An 18,316-nucleotide genomic window follows, 5' to 3' on the forward strand; every position below is an offset into this window, starting at 1 on the left:
TAAGACCCGATTGTAGGTTGTTTATAAGAAACCCACTTTAAATATAAAGATGCAGATTAATCAAAAGAAAAGGGATAGAGAAAGATATACCATGCTAACACAAATTAAAGAAAGCTGGGATAGCTGTATTCATTTTAGACAAAATAGACTTCAAAGCAAGGAAATTCTCAGCAATAAACAGTTGCATTATATGATATAACAATAAAACAAATATAATGATAAAGGGGAAATTCTCCAAGAAGACAAACAATCCTTAATGTGCATACGACGACCAACAACATACCAAAGCATATGAAGTAAAAACTGATGAAACTGGAAGGTAAAAATACATGAAAACACTATTGTATTAGAGATTTCACCATCCCTTTATTAGAGTGATTGTCAGATCTAGCAGGCAGAAAATCAGTAAAGGACATAGCTGAACTGAACAGCACAATCAATCAACTGAATTGAATTGACATTTCTAGAATACTTTATTCAACAACAGCAGATTACACATTCTTTTCAAGTTCACATGGAACATTTACCAAGATAGACCATATCCTCAGCCTTAAAACATACCTTAACAAATTTAAAATAATATAAATTATGCCAAGTACACTCTCAAACCAAATGGAATTGAACTGGAAGTCCATTACAGAAAGATAGCTGCGAAATCGCAAAGTAACTGGAGATTAAACAGCACACTTCTCCAAACAATCTAGTCCTGGTCAACAAGAGGTTCTGACTTCTAGGCCCTCATAGGCGCTCACTCTTCTTCTGCTCTTCTCAAGAAAGGTCATCCTCTTAAGTCTCTTCCCTCTCTATGGAAACAAGAGTATGGTTTTTAGCTCCCTGTCCCAGAATGTACAACCTAGCCCCAGAGCTCTCCCTATGGCGGGAAAGACTCTAATCCACTTAGAAGCATTCAAGACATTTCCTATCAGTTTGAGGTGTAGAGAAAAATGGGTCTCAAGTGTCCTTCCTGTGGTCTCTGAAATCCATACCTATATAAAGGATTGAAAGCATAATACTGTGCTTAGGATCACTGATTTAAAACGTCCCACATGTGTATTTGAATCCCTCATCCATCAATGACTAGCTGTGTGACCTTAAGCAAGTCATCATCTCTCTGAACCTCAGTGTCATCACCTGTAAAATGAGGATAATATTAGTACCTTCTTCATTGTGTTGATGTGATAATTAAATAAGCTGATGCATCTAAAGTATTTAGCACAGTGCCTGGAACATAGCAAGTGTCCTGTAAATGATACCAAATAGTAGACCCTATATACTCTATTCCCTGAACCTCCTATGGGCCTAGCCCTATGCTAGTATTGCCATGGAGACAAGAACAAGAAGCATTATAATCCCTTCTCTCAAAGGATTCAACATTTGGATGAAAAGTAAAAATATTTCATGGAAAACAGTGAACGGACTGGGACAGGGAATATGTAAGTGAGAAGGGCATAAGTCAGGGTTGGCAACTTAAGGAAGAGCTGTCCAGAGAAGGAGCGACTGAAAGAATAGTAAAGTTGTGAATAAATAAAGGGGAAGTGGGAGAGTATGCTATCTAAAGAGCACAACAAGAGCAAGGTTTATGGAGTCGAACTAGAATCTGAGTTTTCTAGGGGCTGGTGTGACTAGCCTGGAAGAAATGGAGGGTGAGGCAGAAAAGCGGATTAGAGCAGAACCAAAGCATGGAAAGTCATTGAAAGGCAGCTATAGAGACCTAGGATCATAAAGGTCCTAAACTTTAGAGTCCTGGAATCATTGAATCCTGGGTCATGGAGTCCAGGGATCATATAGCAAATGAATTTTCAAGCTCTAAAAACATGGAGCTTTGGCCGGGCGCGGTGGCTCACGCCTGTAATCCTAGCACTTTGGGAGGCCGAGGTGGGTGGACCACCTGAGGTAAGGAGTTCAAGACCAGCCTGGCCATCATGGTGAAACCCCATCTTTTTTTTTTTTTTTTTTTTTTGAGACGGAGTTTCGCTCTTGTTACCCAGGCTGGAGTGCAATGGCGCGATCTCGGCCTACCGCAACCTCCGCCTCCTGGGTTCAGGCAATTCTCCTGCCTCAGCCTCCTGAGTAGCTGGGATTACAGGCACGCACCACCGTGCTCAGCTAATTTTTTTAATGTATTTTTAGTAGAGACGGGGTTTCACCATATTGACCAGGATGGTCTCGATCTTCTGACCTCGTGATCCACCTGCCTCAGCCTCCCAAAGTGCAACCCCATCTTAAAAAAAAAAAAAAAAACATGGAGCTTGAACCTTTTAGAGCACTAGTGCCCAATATGAAGTTCTTAATGATGGAAATGACCTAAAATTCTGTGCTATCTAATACAGTAGCCACTGACCACGTATGGCTATTGAACCCTTGAAATGTGGCTACTGCAAGTAAAGAATTGAATGTTTAAATTTTTCTTTAATTTTAGCTAATTTATATTCAAATGTAAGTAGCTACATGTGCCTATTAGCTATCATATTAAACAGTGTAGTTCTATGCCTTGGAACCCATAGAGTACTTTCACCTGAGAATCCTAGATTCACAGAGTCCTGCAGTCAGAGGGTCTTAAAACCATATAATGCTTAGATTTTAGTGCCTTGTGTAGAAAGAGCCTTTCAATCTCATAGACTTTAAGTCTTGTCCCATTCCCTTCATTTCATCCATATCCCACAGACTAAAAAGGCCATGAATGTGATTCTCAGTGACCTTCAAGCCAATGACTACTTCAACATCATCTCCTTTTCTGACACAGTTAGTGTCTGGAAAGCTGAAGGCTCAATCCAGGCCACCACCCAGAATGTCCACAGTGCCAAGGACTATCTGCATCGCATGGAAGCTGATGGTTGTAAGTATTAGATCTACCCACCCAAAGTGACAGGCTGTGGTGGTATGGGAAATTCCTGAAACTCTCTCTTCATTCCCCCATCCTCCTCAATTCTCACAGTGCCTGAAATATCAAGACTAGATTTCACACAAATATGGTCCTTTGTCCTCTGCGTTCTCCCATCACCCTTTTCTTGAAGAAAGAGCGCAGCTGATTCTCCATGTATCTTAGGGTACATTTCTTTTTGGTCTCAGTTTCCTCCTCCTTAAAGCAAATCCTTGAAAGAATTTGCTAAACTTTCTTTAAATCAATAATCTAGATATTTATTTCCAAGCATTTGAGCAAGCTGCTGCCCTGATTCTGGCTTTTGAGCAATCATCTCTGACAATTACTGAAGTCTCCCACTGCCTCCTGTCAACTCTGTCCTTTCTTCCCCTGTAGCAAGAAGGTGTGTGGGGGGTGCTACCCTTGGGAACCTGCCAGTCTGACTTGGGAATGAGACATCTCCCCTCCCGACCCTGCACCACCAAGGAAACAAAGAACAATATGAGAGAGAGAGTGATAAAAGCCAAGGACATGTGGGTCCCAGTGTCAGATATCAGCAAGTCTGGGTGGGAGTGAAGAAGTTGGGAAGGAGAAACAGTGAATACAGCCTGAGCAAAGATAAGGAGCTGTGAGCCTGGGAGGTTGGTGAGGTGCCCAGGGTGTCTGCAATGGGGGTAAAAGTGACCAGAGAAGATGGTCTCACAATCTGTTCCCCAAATAGGGACCGACATCAACTCAGCTCTGCTGGCAGCTGCTTCAGTGCTGAACCATAGCAACCAGGAGCCTGGGAGGGTCCCCAGTGTGGGAAGGATCCCTCTTATCATCTTCCTGACAGATGGGGAGCCCACAACCGGCGTGACGACCCCCAGTGTGATCCTCTCCAATGTCCGTCAGGCGCTAGGCCATAGGGTATCCCTTTTCAGCTTGGCCTTTGGGGATGATGCTGACTTTACACTGCTGCGCCGCCTTTCCCTGGAAAACCGGGGAATAGCCCGGCGCATATATGAGGGCACTGATGCGGCCCTACAGCTGGAGGGCCTCTATGAGGAGATCTCCATGCCTCTGCTGGCAGATGTGCGTCTGGACTACCTGGGCGGCTTGGTTGGGGCCTCCCCTTGGGCCGTTTTCCCCAACTACTTTGGTGGCTCAGAGCTGGTGGTGGCAGGCCAGGTGCAGCCAGGCAAACAGGAGCTGGGCATCCACCTGGCAGCCCGTGGCCCCAAGGATCAGCTTCTTGTGGCCCGCCACAGTGAAGGGGCCACCAACAATAGCCAGAAGGCATTTGGTTGCCCAGGGGAGCCAGACCCAAATGTGGCCCACTTCATCCGCCGCCTCTGGGCCTATGTCACCATTGGAGAGCTGCTGGATGCACGCTTCCAAGCTCGTGACACCACCACTCGCCACCTGCTGTCTGCCAAAGTCCTCAACCTGTCCCTTGAATACAACTTTGTCACACCTCTGACTTCACTGATCATGGTGCAACCCAAAGAGGCCAGTGAGGAGACCAGGAGACAGATCTCCACCACAGCTGGGCCAAACACCATGATGCCCTCATCCAGCAGCAGGCATGGCCTAGGGGTAAGCACAGCTCAGCCAGCCTTGGTGCCCAAGGCTATCTCCCCCAAATCAAGGCCTGTAAAACCAAAGTTCTACTTATCCTCAACTACTACAGCCTCTACCAAGAAGATGCTCAGTTCCAAAGAATTGGAACCGTTGGGAGAGAGCCCTCGTACCCTATCGACGCCCACATACCCAAAGGCCAAAACTCCAGCACAACAGGATTCTGGCACCTTGGCCCAGCCAAGTCTCAGGACAAAACCTACTGTTCCTGTACCCTCAAATTCTGGTGCTCTGTTGCCTCCGAAGCCCAGCACTCCATCACAGCAGAATCCTGATATATTACCCATGAACTCCAGGACACAAGTCCCAACTCTGAAACCTGGCATCCCAGCCTCACCCAAAGCTAGCACTGTGAAACATGTTACTCCACTGCATTCCAAACCTGGTGCGCCATCACACCCCCAACTTGGGGCATTCACATCACAGTCACCTAAAGGCCTGCCACTGTCAAGACCTGGCGTCTCTACACTTCAGGTTCCCAAGTACCCACCAAACACCAGACCTAGGGTTCCTGCTCCCAAGACCCGAAACAATATGCCACACCCCAGACCTGGGATCATCTTATCCAAGACCCCTAAAATCTCATTATCTCTTAAACTGAGTGCCCCACCACACCAAATTTCCACAAGCATACCACTTTCCAAGCCTGAGACCCCAAGTCCCCACATTCCCCAAACCCCACTACCTCCTAGACCTGACAGACTGAGACCCCCACCTACTGAGAGCCTAAGCACATTCCCAAATACAATCTTAAGTTCCACAGGTCCCAGCAATGCCACGATCACCTCTGTCCTTGAACCCCTCCCCATACCCTTTGCCCCCACTCTGCCCCCTGGAAGGTTCTGGCATCAGCATGACCTGCTGCTGGGTCCCCAGAAGACCAGGCAAGTTCTGGGACCATCTATGCCAGGAGTTCCAACAATGAGCCTACTCAACAGCTCCAGGCCTGCAACAGAAGGCAGCCCTCCAAACCTGCCAATCTTGCTGCCTTCCAGCAACCTCCCTGAGGCCATCAGTCTGCTCCTTCTCCCTGAGGAGCTAGTGCTGCTGTCTGAGTCAACAGTGGAATCCAAGTTTGTGGAGTCCTTGAACCCACCAGCATTCTATACCTTCCTCACTCCTGATGCAGATGGTGAGTGCCACGGGTAAGAGGTCAAGCCACGAGGGTGAGGTATGAATGGACAGTACCAGGAGCCGGGAATCTACAAGGCTTATGCAGACTCCAGTGCTGGAATCGCTGCTTCCTTGCTTGCTTGCTTTGGGGCTTTGGACCAGTTACTTAACTTCTCTGGGCTTCAGTATACATACACGGAATTAGAGGCCTTGGGAGAGGAGGGATGTTGAGACTGGGAAGGCTGAACAGAAACAAATTAGCCAGGGGTTAGCTTTGACATTCGTTACGTTGGACAAGAGAACTGCTGATGTTTCCCAAGCAGGGAGGGATGTATCATTGGCAAGTCAGGTGTTACTGGTTTTTCTGAGCTCTGTGAATAGTCCTGCTTAATGACAGGGGTAGAAGGATTGGGGAAGATCATTAAAATCATTAAAATAATAAGTTACCATTTGTAAGCTCTTCTCATGCACAGTACTGCTCTACACGTTGTACTCGTGTCTCAATCAAACCTCACAAGAAACTGTTGATATCTTCATTTTACACATGAGGACAATGAAGCCCAGAGAGGTAAAATAACTTTCTCCATGTCAGACAGCTAGTCAGAGAGTTGAACTCATACAATCTGGTCACAGAATGAATGTGATTCAGCGCTCCAGTATCCTGCCTTCCTGAGAGAAGTAGAGACATTTCCTATGTGACCTTGTAGGGCAGGATTACAACCAGTTGAGGGTGCCTAAGTCACAGGGATGCAAATTTGGGTATGACATCCTCTACGTGCATCTTTCCTCAGACACCCCACCAATGTCCCATCCATCCTCGATTATTGGCAATGTTACCTCTAATATATTTACCAAATCCATCCACTTCTCACCACCTCAGTTGTCACTATGCGACAGCAGACCACCATTATGTCTCACCTAGAAAACTGTTCAAGCCTCCTCACTGGTTTCCCTGTGTCCTCTCCTGTCCTGCTACATGCCAATCTTTCCCAGCGGCCAAAGGGATCCTTTAAATACACAAATCACTTCATGACCCTTCCCTATTTAAAATCCCTCAATAGTTTCCCATCATACTTAAAATGAAGTTAAAAGTCCTCTTCATGGTCAGTAGGCTCTGTGTGATCTGCTCCCTACCCTCATTCCTCTATGACCTCACCGTCTCTCACCGGTTCTCTTAACTCCAGCTCCTCTGGTCTCTACTTTGCTCCTCCAATGAATGCCCTACCCTGTCTCCACTCAGGGACTTTTTTCAAGCTACTCTCTCTCTCTGCTTGATAATCACCTGACTGGCTTTGTCCTACCGCTTCCTGCTGCCCTCATCCCTTCCATCGCCCTTCAAACTCCAGCTCATGCCTTAGATCTCAGCTCAGACTCCTTACCCACCCTCCCCCAAGCAGGCTACTTCAAGTTTCTGTTTAACTCCCTCAGTCACCCCATTAATTTTTTCTGATAGCATTTATCACCATTTGTGATAAATTATTATTTCATTCATTTCTGCCACCCCCTACGAAACTATGAGCTTCACCAGGTCAGAAAATATGTCTGTCTTTTTCACCACCATATACATGATACCTAAGCAATGCCTGAATAAATGAATGGACAAATGAATGTATAAATGGTATAAGGAAGAACTTTGAACATATCTGAGCTTGAAAGACTAAGAAGCTGTGGAGAGCATAAGGTCCCAGTCCTGGAGATGGGCAGGTTAGCCTGCAAAGCCAGTGAGGGCTCTCCTTATCAGAAGGATTGTGAGCCTTTTCCTTGGGAATTTGAAGGGTTTTCTTATTTCTTTTGTGCTTGGCAGGAAGTCCAAACTGGGATGGTGATTCTGAGGAGATCCTGGGAGGAGCTGGAGGCAGCATGGAATCTCAAGGACGTTCTGTGGGGTTAGCAAAAGGTGAGCAAGGAGCTCCCCTGACAAAGATCCCCTAGACCTTCATTTCCATTCCATTAGGACTCTTATTGACATTGTGGGAGCCCAGAAGGAGGTAAGGTATTAGTTTTCTATGGTTGTGTAACAATTACCACAAATTTAGTAGCTTAAAACAACACCAATTAATAGTCTCACAGTTCTGTAAGTCAGTAGTCTAGAAATAGGTTAAATTCTCTTCTCAGGATCTCACAAGACTGAAATGAAGGTGTCTGTCACACTGATCTCTCATCCTCTTCCACACTCATTCACGTTGTTGACAGAATTTAGTTCTTTGTGTTGCTGGAACTGAGGTCCCTGTTTTCTTGCTGGCTGTTGGCTGGGGGATCACTCTCAGCTGCTAGAGGTTACCTGGGGCCACTCTCAGTACTTAGAAGTCTCCTGCATTCCTTGTCACGTGGTCTCTCTCCATCTTCAAAGGCAGCCAGAGAGCACTCCCCTAACGCTAAACACTTCTCACACTTTAAATTTCTCTGACTCCTCTGTCTCTGACCTCTAGATGCAAATTTTAAGGGCTTACATGATTAGGTCAGGCCCACCTGTATAATATCCCCTTCATAAGGTCAATAGGGTCACATGAAATAGACTGTTTCTGGGAGGATATTTCATCATATTCACAACTCTGGGGAATTTTACAGAGTGTGTACACCAAAGGATCCTGGGGTCATCTTAGAATTCTACCTACCACCGGCAGAGAGCAAAGAAAATAGCATTTGGGCTGGCCTTGAAGGATAATTAGAAATTGATCCTTCATAGTTAAGGGAAAGGAAAACATTCCAAGTGGCAGGAAAAACAGGAGTAAAGGGTCACTAGGAAGAGAAGGCAGGACACTCATAACTACAGTTTGATTGGGCTAGAGCGTAAAGACTGGAGAGCTAGGCAGGGACTGGATTTCAGAGAAGGCTTAAATGCTGACAGGAGTATGGCCCTTATCTGGGAGGAGGTCCCAGAATTCCTAGGAATATGATAGATTACTCCCTTCCCAACACAGTCTCTCTCTCCTTTGCAGGCACATTGTCTAGCGTCTTCACCTTCTCCTCCTCAGGTAAGCCAGTCACCCCATGGCTCCCCTGTTTGAGTACAGGGTAGCTTGTGCACTGGGACTGGGGCTGGGGAAATAGACATGACCTCTTCCCTTCCCCTCCTGTCTCTTCCCTCTCCTTTCCATTTATTCCTTTAACTTTAGAGTTGTATCTTCTGCCTTGCAGTGGATGGGGACCCCCACTTTGTGATCCAAATCCCACACTCAGAAGAGAAGATCTGCTTCACACTGAATGGGCACCCTGGGGACTTGCTACAGCTCATAGAGGACCCAAAGGCAGGTAAGAGCCCCAAGGACTCCAGCACCATACACCACAGCTGGATAGATCCATGTCAATACCCCTAGACATTTGTGGACTAATACCCCAGACACACAGCAATGCACCTCGCTAACATGCACACAAGAACACACCAAGACACAAAGGAACACACATGAATACACTCAAACACCAGGACACTCACAGATACACACAAGGGCATGGAGTAAACTCACACGAATATGATGGGACTTCAGAAAGTTTGTGGTAAAATGGAATTAAAAGATAAAAAACTAAAAACATAAACTTTATTTCTCAATATGAGCTCCATCAAGTACAAGACACTTTTGTAAGCAACAATAGCAGCCAGTTAGTCCCTCCCTAAAGAACTGAGGCTCCTGGGAATTTAGCCACGTTAATGAAAGTCTTTTATGCATTATTTAAAAAAGGAAGAAAAATTGGTGTCCTTTAAAGATTTTTTAATATTAGGAAGCAAAAATAAGTCAGAAGGAGCCAAATCAGGACTGTAAGGTAAATGCCTAATGATTTCCAATCAAAACTCTGGAAAAATTGCCCTTGTTTGATGAGAGAAATGAGTAGAAGCATTGTCATGGTGTAGAGGAATTCTCTGGTGAAGCTTTCCCAGGCATTTTTCTACTAAAGCTTTGGCTAACTTTCTCTAAATGTTCTCATAATATGCACCTAGACACATGGTGACACACAATACATGCCCAGATATATACAATGGCATGCACAGCAACACCCTCGGGCATACAAGCACTGAATACCTCCAGCTTGATCTCAGTTTCCAGGAATTCAACACATACAGGCAGCAAACATACTCTGCTACTCTAGTTATATGAAACATACTGATGCATGGAAATATCCACCAAGCCATACAATGATACAAATCCAAATGCACACACACTGACACTCCAGATACACGTCAGTACAGACTAACACATAACTAGGTGCACACAACATACACTATTGCATCAAGACATATAACACCAACATATCCAGGGGCACGCACATAAACATACAACCAAAACGACGCGTTCTAACATACCACCTTCTCCAACATGCAGATGTACTGATGTGCCCAGAGTTACTCATAGGAGCATAACCGCACACACACATTTACACACTCAGAGGCAAACACATGTATCTATGTAAGCAAACACACTGGAATAAGCATGTGCACACATACTGCATGCCCCCACCCCACACACTGTTCAGGAAGGAGCAGCCAGGTGGATCACGGTAGAAGTAGTTGTCTCCGGAGCGGGCTTTCTAGCCACAAATCTGTACTACTTCATCTGCCCATGCTGTGTGTGACCATGTAAATGACCACGCAAAAGCCACTGCTCCAGGCCCACACTCCCCTCCCTCCAGGGCTGCACGTGAGTGGGAAGCTGCTTGGCGCACCACCAAGGCCGGGCCACGAGGACCAGACTCGCACCTACTTCCAGATCATCACAGTCACTACAGACAAACCCCGAGCCTACACTATCACCATCAGCCGCAGTTCTATATCTTTGCGAGGTGAGGGTACCTTGCGCCTGTCCTGGGACCGACCTGCCGTGCTGAAGAGGCCCCAGCTGGAGCTCTCCGTAGCTGCTGCAGCCCGCCTTACCATCCGCCTTGGGCCCTACCTTGAATTCCTGGTCCTCCGGCACCGCTACAGACATCCCAGTACCCTGCAACTACCCCATCTGGGGTTCTATGTGGCCAATGGCTTGGGCCTCAGCCCCTCAGCCCGTGGCCTGATGGGTAAGTCCAGCTAAGGCTGAGAGGGGCCAGGGGGCATCAGCCTCCAAAAAGACCCTGCCAGGGTGAAAGGCACCCATGCCCCCCAACCAGGAAGAGGAATCAAAGACAGGCTCTTCCCTTAAGGAACCCTTCATCTTGGGAGAGGACAGACCCAGATAGGGATAGTGAACACAGGAAGGGATCATTGCTGGACAGAAAGCTGCCCAGGGAGCTAAGAAAACCAGAGTGGGGGAACTTGCCCAGTCTCAGAGCTCGAGAAAGACCTCCTGGGGGAGGTAGACACACCCACGCTGAGTCTGAAAGGCTAAACGAGGGTATGGAGAAAAGGAACAGAAGTTGGAGGAAATGGAGCTGAGTGGTCAGAGTTGAATGCCAGGATGAAGAATTTGGCTTTATCCGGAAAGCAATGAGGAGTCACGAAGGGTTATAAGCAGAGGAGAGACACAGTCATATCTGGGTGTTACAAAGATCCCTCTGGAGACTGCTGTGAAGGTAGATTGCAGGAAGCCAGGCTGTAGGTCAGGAGACACTGGCAGAACCTGAGGCAGAGGCTCACACCAAAGAGCTTGGGCACTGATAGTGGGTTGAACGATGTTTTTACCTCCTCTCGGCCTCCTGCCTCCTTTTGTCTCCTTCTTCCTAATCTTCCCTGTCTTCTCCTCCAAACCTGGCTATCCTCCTTTCTCTGCCATTTCATCCATCCACTTTGGCTCCCTACTTCCATATCACACTCCAGTCCCATCTGCACAGTTCCCAAAATGCCCAGACTCTTCCCTCCTCTGGTCCTTTGCTGCACCTCCTCCCTCCTCCTTTAAATCCCTCTGGATTTCCTGCTCTAAGTTCCTTTCAGATCTCTGAGCAGGGACTCAGGCCATTGCCCTGACTAGCAGTGCATCTCTCTCCCTCAGGGCAGTTCCAGCACGCAGACATCCGACTGGTGACAGGACCTATGGGGCCACGCTTACGAAGGCACCAGGGCCCAGATGTGCCTGTGATTCTAGGCAAGAGGCTGCTGAAGGACTCACCAAAGCTGCTGCCCCGCTGGGCTTCCTGCTGGCTGGTGAAGCGCTCTCATGTAGAGCAGCTTCTGGGTCACCCCTACCTCTCCTATGTCCTGTGATGGCAGAGCCAGGAGACCTGAATTTGGGAGATCCAGAAACCAGGACATGGGGTGAGCCAGCCACAGAGACCCAAGGACATGGAAGCACACACAGGGACACACAGACTTACGCATGTTCTAAGGAACACATATACAAGGGTATACAAACACACAGACATGCAGAGGCCTAGAGTCAGAAACCCCTGCATCTTCATGGTCCGTCATGTCTCCAGTTTCACTCCCTCCAAATCCAAGATACACGCCAGCTTTACAAGTCACTTTTGTAAAACAAAAAACAGTCAGTAGTTCCGCTCACAACTTTCCCTAACTCCTATGTATTTAAGGCTCTTAGAGTTTCCTAACAAACCACGCTCACTCCTACCACTGGACCACCATTTCATGTGCTTTTCCTTCTGCATGAGACATGCTTCCTTTGTTCCTGTAGGTGAATGTAATTCATCCTTCAAGTCCTAGTTATTACCTCCTCTAGGAGGCCTTTTCTGATGCCTGCCCTAGATTGAGTTTGGTCCTGTCCTCTGGGTTCCTATAGACCCCCGCCCTCCAAGCTCACAGCACTTATACTGTGTAGTAATCATCTGTTTACTTGTCTTAGATACCTGACTTAGACTGTGAGCTCTTTGAGGGCAAGGACCTTTTCTGAATCATCTATGTAGCCCCAGTGCCTCTCACATAATATAGGTGCTTAGTAAATATTTGTTAAAAGAGTGAATGAATGAATTAACAAAAAAGGATCCCATAACATAGCAGTAGACACACATATATACACACTCACAACCAAAGACACAGGATCACACCCAGAAAAACAGTGGCAAGGACACAGATACGGATGGAGAATAGAGGGACAGACACTTATGGAAACACAGGAATCACAAAACAAACATGGACGTAGGGGTATAGAGACATAAAAAGATGGGGGCAGGGAGCCAGAGTGGCAGCATTGGGAACATAAACTCGGAGAAAAATGAAGAGATGCTCTCTTGCTGAGACTCTGTGTCTTTGTGGTTTTCAATTACTGTCCCTGTCACAAAGAGGTGAGGAGTAAAAAACAAGGTCACTTAGGTACAAACACACAATGAGTAATGTAAAGACACTGCTATATAACTATATACAAACTAAGAGATGGATAAACACAGAGATCCAGACACAGGAGCAGAGGTATCAAAACACACAGAGACATGGGGACATAGGTAACCAAGGAGACACTGACCAGGACCACAGTCCAAGATCAGAAGGGCAGAAACTCAGAGATACACTGACATGCTGATTTGCAAACATGAGGCAGGGAATAGGAAGAGAACACAGAAACACAGGGCCAGAGACATACAAACATATAGAAACAGAGATGTTACACAGACCCAGGCTTGGTGACAAAGATAGGGACATAGGCAGAGGAATACACTAAGAGTGAGACAGGAGCACAGATTCATATGTTCACAGATCCACAGATAAAGACATGGAGACTCAGACACTTTGCACGGTTACAAGAAAAGAGATAAGGTTCAGGTCAGAGACATAAGGAGAAGCAAGGTGCAGACCCAGGTAAAATGGGGACATTGTGACATAGTGACAGGGACATTGGGAATTCAGAGACAGAGAACCCAGAACAAGTAGACATAGGGATGTGAACCCACAAACACAGTCATACGGACACAGGCTAGACGCAGAGACGGAAACACAGGGACATGTCTGGTAAGATAGAAACAGGAACAAGGAAACCTAAACACATAGAAACAGACAGGCAGAATATAAGCAAATGGGCATAAACATGTGACAAAGAAGTATATCCAGAGAAGCAAGGAAGGAGGCAGAGACACAGAAGCAAAATGCACCCGGCAACACCAGAAAAAGTTACACACAAATAGACAACCAAGACCACAACAGAAGGCATGGGAACTGGGAATCAGACCCAAGTACACAGAGACAGTGGCTTAAAGATAAAAAGATATGGAACCAGACACCACACGCAAACAGAGAGGCAGGAACACAGAGGAGGTGAGCCAGACCAAAACAAAGCCAGGGGCAGAGTGACACAGAAAGAGAAACAGATGCAGAAAGACAGCCTGACAAACAGACTCATCGAAATGTCAGCAGTCATGGGAACCCAGAGAAAAAGACACAGGAACCGAAAACGAGAGGGACTGAATCACAGAACAACTTAAGGCACGGCCACAGGAACATAAAGAAACAGTAATACAGAGATATTGACAAAAGCTGGGGAAAATAGATGGAGAAGAGGATAAATACAGAAACACAGACGTGGAAAGCAAACTTCCAGAAATGCACAGACTCAGGGACTCACTAACACAGGGCATATGGAAAGAGGCCTCTGCAGATTTGTGAACACACCGACCCTGGAACACAGAGCCTCAGAGACACCCAGACAGAAGAAAGCAGAGGGAGGCAATGTAAGATGGCGTAATAGAACACTCCACCTATCGTTCCCTGCCTTCCTCACAAGGACACAAATTAAAGAACAATCTACACAAAAAAAAGCAGCTTCATAAGAACAAAAAGTCAGATGAGCACTCACAGTACCTGGTTTTAACTTCATATCACTGAAAGAGGCACTGAAGGGGTAGGAAAAACAGTCTCGAATCACCAACACCACCTCCCCATCCCCAACCTCAGCAGAGGCTGAGGGGTGTGGAGAGAGAATCTAACTACTTGGGAGAGGGAAAGCACAGCAATTGAAGTGAGGCATTGAACTCAGTGCTGTCCTGTCACAGCAGAAAGCAAAATAAGGAACTCGACTGACGCCTGCATACGGAGGGAGCATTTAAACCAGCCCTAGCCAGAGGGGAATTGCTCATCCCAGCATTGAAATTTGAGTTCCCACAAGCCACACCACCTTGGGCCAAAGTGCTCTGGGGCCACAAATAAACATGAAAGGCAGTCTAGGACACAAGGACTGCAACTCCTAAGCAAGTCCTAGTGCTGAACTGGGCTCTGAGACAGTGGACTGGGGAGGGGAGGGCACGGAACAGACTGAGACAGTAGCCGGGGTGGCAAAGGGAGTCCTGGCCCAACACCTCCCCTAACCCCAGGCTGCACAACTGGCAGCTCCAAAAGAGACTTCTTCCTTCCACTTGAGGAGAGAAGAGGGAAGAGTGGGGAGGACTTCATCTTGCATCTTGGAAACCACCTAAGCTACAATGGGATAAGGCACTGGTCAGAGTTGTGAGGCCCCCTTTCTAGGCCGCAGTTCCCAGACAACATTTCTAGACACACCCTGGGCAAGAAGGGAACCTGCTGCATTGAAGGGAAGGACCCAGCTGTGGCAAGATTCCTTACCTGCTAACTGAAGAGCCCTTGGTCCCTGAATAACTAGCAGTGATACCCAGATACTACGTCAAAAGCCTTAGGACTCTGAGACTTGCTGGCTTCAGATAAGACTCAACACATTCCCAGCTGTGATGGCTATGGGGCAAGACTCCTTCCACTAAAGTGGAAGGAAAAGTAAAGGGGACTTTGTCTTGCACCTTAGGTACCAGCTCAACCTTGCAGGATAGAGCATGAAGAGGACTCTTAGGGTCACCAATTCCAGGTATTTGATCTTGGACTACATTTCTCTACCTGCCCTAGGGCAGAGGGGAGCCCACTGCCCCAAATGGTGAGTCCCAGGCCAGGCAACATCCGATACACGCTGACTGAAGAGCCCTGAATTCTTAAGAGAACATCAGTGGTAGCCTGGCAGTAATCCCCGCGAGCCTGCGGTGGCAGTGGCCATGGGGTGGAGGCTCCTCTGCCTTTAGAAAAGTGAGGGAAGAGTGGAAGGACTGTGTCTCGTGGATTGAGTTTCAGCTCAGCTGTAGTAAAATAGAATACCAGGTAGATTTCTAAGGTTTTGGACTCCAGTATCTGGTACCTGGATGACATCTCTGGACCTGCTTGAGGCCTGAGAGAATTCACTGCCCTGAAGGGAAGGACATAAGCCTGACTGACTTTGCCACCTGCTGATTATAGAGCCCCAGGGTCTTGAGCAAACAGAGGTGGTAGCCAGAGAGTGGTTATGCCAAGACTTGGGTGAGGCCCAGTGCTGTGCTGGCTTCAAGTCTGACACAGTGCAGTTTTAATAGTGCTGGCCACAGGGGTGCTTGTTTCACTCCACGCAGAGCTCCTGGTGCTTCATAACAGAAAGACTTATTTGTTTGGGAGAAAGAGAAAGAAGAGAAAAAAGAGTCTCTGCCTGGAAATCCAAAGGATTCTTCCAGATCTTGTCCAAGACCATCAAGACAATACCTCTAAAAGTCTGCAAGAACAACAGCATTACTGGGCTTTGGGTGCCCCTAATGAACATACAGCTTAGATCACAACACCCAAGTCTTTTCTAATATCTGGAAAGCCTTCCCAAGAAGGATGGGTACAAACAGGCCCAGATTGTGAAGGCTAGACTAAATACCTAACTCTTCAATGACCAAACACAGGCAAACATCCACAAGTCTCAAGACCATCGAGAAGAGCATGACCTCACCAAATGAACTAAATAAGGCACCAAGGACCATTCCTGGAGAAATAGATATGTGACCTTTCATATATTAAAGAAATGTGATATCAAAGAGAGTTCAAAATAGCTGTGTTAAGAAAACTCAAATTCAAGCTAACACAGAGAAGTAATTCAGAATTCTAAGAGATTGAAATAACTTAAAAGAATGAAACAGAAATTCTGGGGTTGAAAAATGCAATTGATATATTGAAGAATGCCTCAAAGTCTTTTAATAGCAGAAATGATCAAGCAGAAGACAGAATTAGTGAACTTCAAGACAAGCTATTTGAAAATTCACAGTCAGAGACAAAAGAAAAAAGAATTAAAAACAATGAAGCATGCCTGCAGGATCTAGAAAGTAGTTTCAATAGGGCAAATCTAAGAGTATTAGCCTTAAATAGGAGGTAGAGAAAGAGACAGGGGTAGAAAATTTATTCAAAGGGATAATAACAGAGAAATTCCCAAACTTAGAGAACGATATCAACATTCAAGTACAAAAAGGTTATAGAAAGCCAAGCAGATTGAACCCAAAGAAGATTACCTCAAGGTATTTAATAATCAAACTCCCAAAAGTCAAGGTTAAAGAAAGCATCCTAAAAACAGTGAAACAAATAACAGACAATGAATCTCCAATGTGTCTGACAGCAGACTTTTCAGTGGAAACCAACCATAAAGGCCAAGAGAGAGTGGCATGGCATATTTAAAATGCAAAAGGAAAAATACTTTTACCCTAGAAAAGTAAATCACACGAAAATATCCTTCAAACATGGAGAAATAAAGACTTTCCCAGGCAAACAAAAGCTGAGGGATTTCATAGCAGAACCATCCTACAAGAAGTGTTAAAGGGAGTACTTCAATCAGAAAGAAAAGGATATTACTGAGCAATCAATAATCACCTGAAGGCACACAAAAAAACACAGAATATAACACTGTAACTGTGGTGTGTAAACTACTCTTATCCTAAGTAGAAAGACTAAATGATGGACCAATCAAAACACTAACTACAGCAACTTTTCAAGACACAGTACAATAAGACCTAAATAGTAACAACAAAAGATTAGAAAATGAGGAGATGAAGTTAAGGTGAAAAGTCTTTAATAATTTTCTTTATGCTTGTTTGTTTGTGAAAACAGTGTTGTTATCAGCTTAAAATAATGGGTTATAAGATAGCATTTGAAAGCTTCATGGTACCTCAAACCGAAAAACATGCAACAGACACACAAAAAATAAAAAGCAAAAAACTAAATCATATTATTATAGAAAATCATCTTCACTAAAAGGAAGAAAGGAAGGAGAAAGAAGAGAAGACCACGCCAAAAAAAAAAAAAAACCCTCAGGGTTATAAGATAGTATTTACAAGCCTCATGGTAACCTCAAAGCAAAAAATACACAACAGATACACAGAAAACAAAAAAAGTAAGAAACTAAATCATATCACCAAAGAAAATCATCTTTGCTAAAAGGAAGACAGAAAGGAAAAAAAGAAGGAAGAGCAGACCACAAAAAATAGGAAAGCCAGTAACAAAATGCCAGGAGTAAGTCCTTATCAATAATAACATTGAATGCAAATGGGCTAAACACTCCAATCAAAAGACACAGAGTGGCTGAATAGATTTAAAAAAATAAAAAAACAAGATCCATTGATCTGGTGCCTACAAGAAGCACGCTTCACCTATCAAGACACACACAGACTGCAACTAAAGGGATGGAAAAAGATATTCGATGACAATGGAAACCCAAAAAGAGTAGGAGTAGCTGTACTTCTATAAGAAAAAAATAGATTTCAAGGCAAAAACTATAAGAAGAGACAGAGTTTCAGCATATAATGATAAAGGGATCAGTTCAGCAAGAAGATCTATGACGATTTTAAATTTATATGCACCCAACACTGGAATACCCAGATATATAAAGTAAATATTATTACAACCAAAGACAGGGATAGACCCCAATAGAATAAGAGGTGGAGACTGCAACATCCCACTTTTAGTATTGGACAAATCATCCAGACAGAAAATTAACAAACTCAGACTTAATCTGCACTATAGAGTAGATGGACCTGATACATATTTACAGAATGTTTCATCCAATGGCTGCAGAATACACATTATTTTTCTTAGCA

The 18,316-nt window shown here is 45.4% G+C and overlaps 1 protein-coding gene and 1 long non-coding RNA gene across 2 annotated transcripts in view; one reads left to right on the top strand and one right to left on the bottom strand.

Annotated features, from left to right (window-relative positions):
- Window positions 1-12,771, top strand: part of ITIH6 (inter-alpha-trypsin inhibitor heavy chain family member 6) — a 40,491-nt gene extending 27,720 nt beyond the window's left edge. Inside the window, exons 7-13 of the mRNA XM_021671546.2 lie at window positions 2,665-2,836; window positions 3,582-5,612; window positions 7,398-7,490; window positions 8,533-8,568; window positions 8,732-8,845; window positions 10,217-10,594; window positions 11,503-12,771. Of these exons, the coding sequence (XP_021527221.2) occupies window positions 2,665-2,836; window positions 3,582-5,612; window positions 7,398-7,490; window positions 8,533-8,568; window positions 8,732-8,845; window positions 10,217-10,594; window positions 11,503-11,714 (3,036 nt within the window). The 3' untranslated portion in view covers window positions 11,715-12,771. The remainder of the gene's footprint in view (window positions 1-2,664; window positions 2,837-3,581; window positions 5,613-7,397; window positions 7,491-8,532; window positions 8,569-8,731; window positions 8,846-10,216; window positions 10,595-11,502) is intronic.
- Window positions 455-14,489, bottom strand: LOC110568409 (uncharacterized). Its single transcript, XR_002478705.2, has 2 exons — window positions 14,250-14,489; window positions 455-803 (listed from the first exon to the last, which is right to left on the bottom strand). It is a non-coding gene; the product is annotated as an uncharacterized LOC110568409 (long non-coding RNA).
- Between the last annotated feature and the right edge of the window lie 3,827 nt (window positions 14,490-18,316).

Source organism: Aotus nancymaae, unplaced genomic scaffold, assembly GCF_030222135.1.
Source record: "Aotus nancymaae isolate 86718 unplaced genomic scaffold, 86718_ANA_hifiasm-v0.15.2.pri h1tg000058l, whole genome shotgun sequence".
Taxonomy (NCBI): domain Eukaryota; kingdom Metazoa; phylum Chordata; class Mammalia; order Primates; family Aotidae; genus Aotus; species Aotus nancymaae.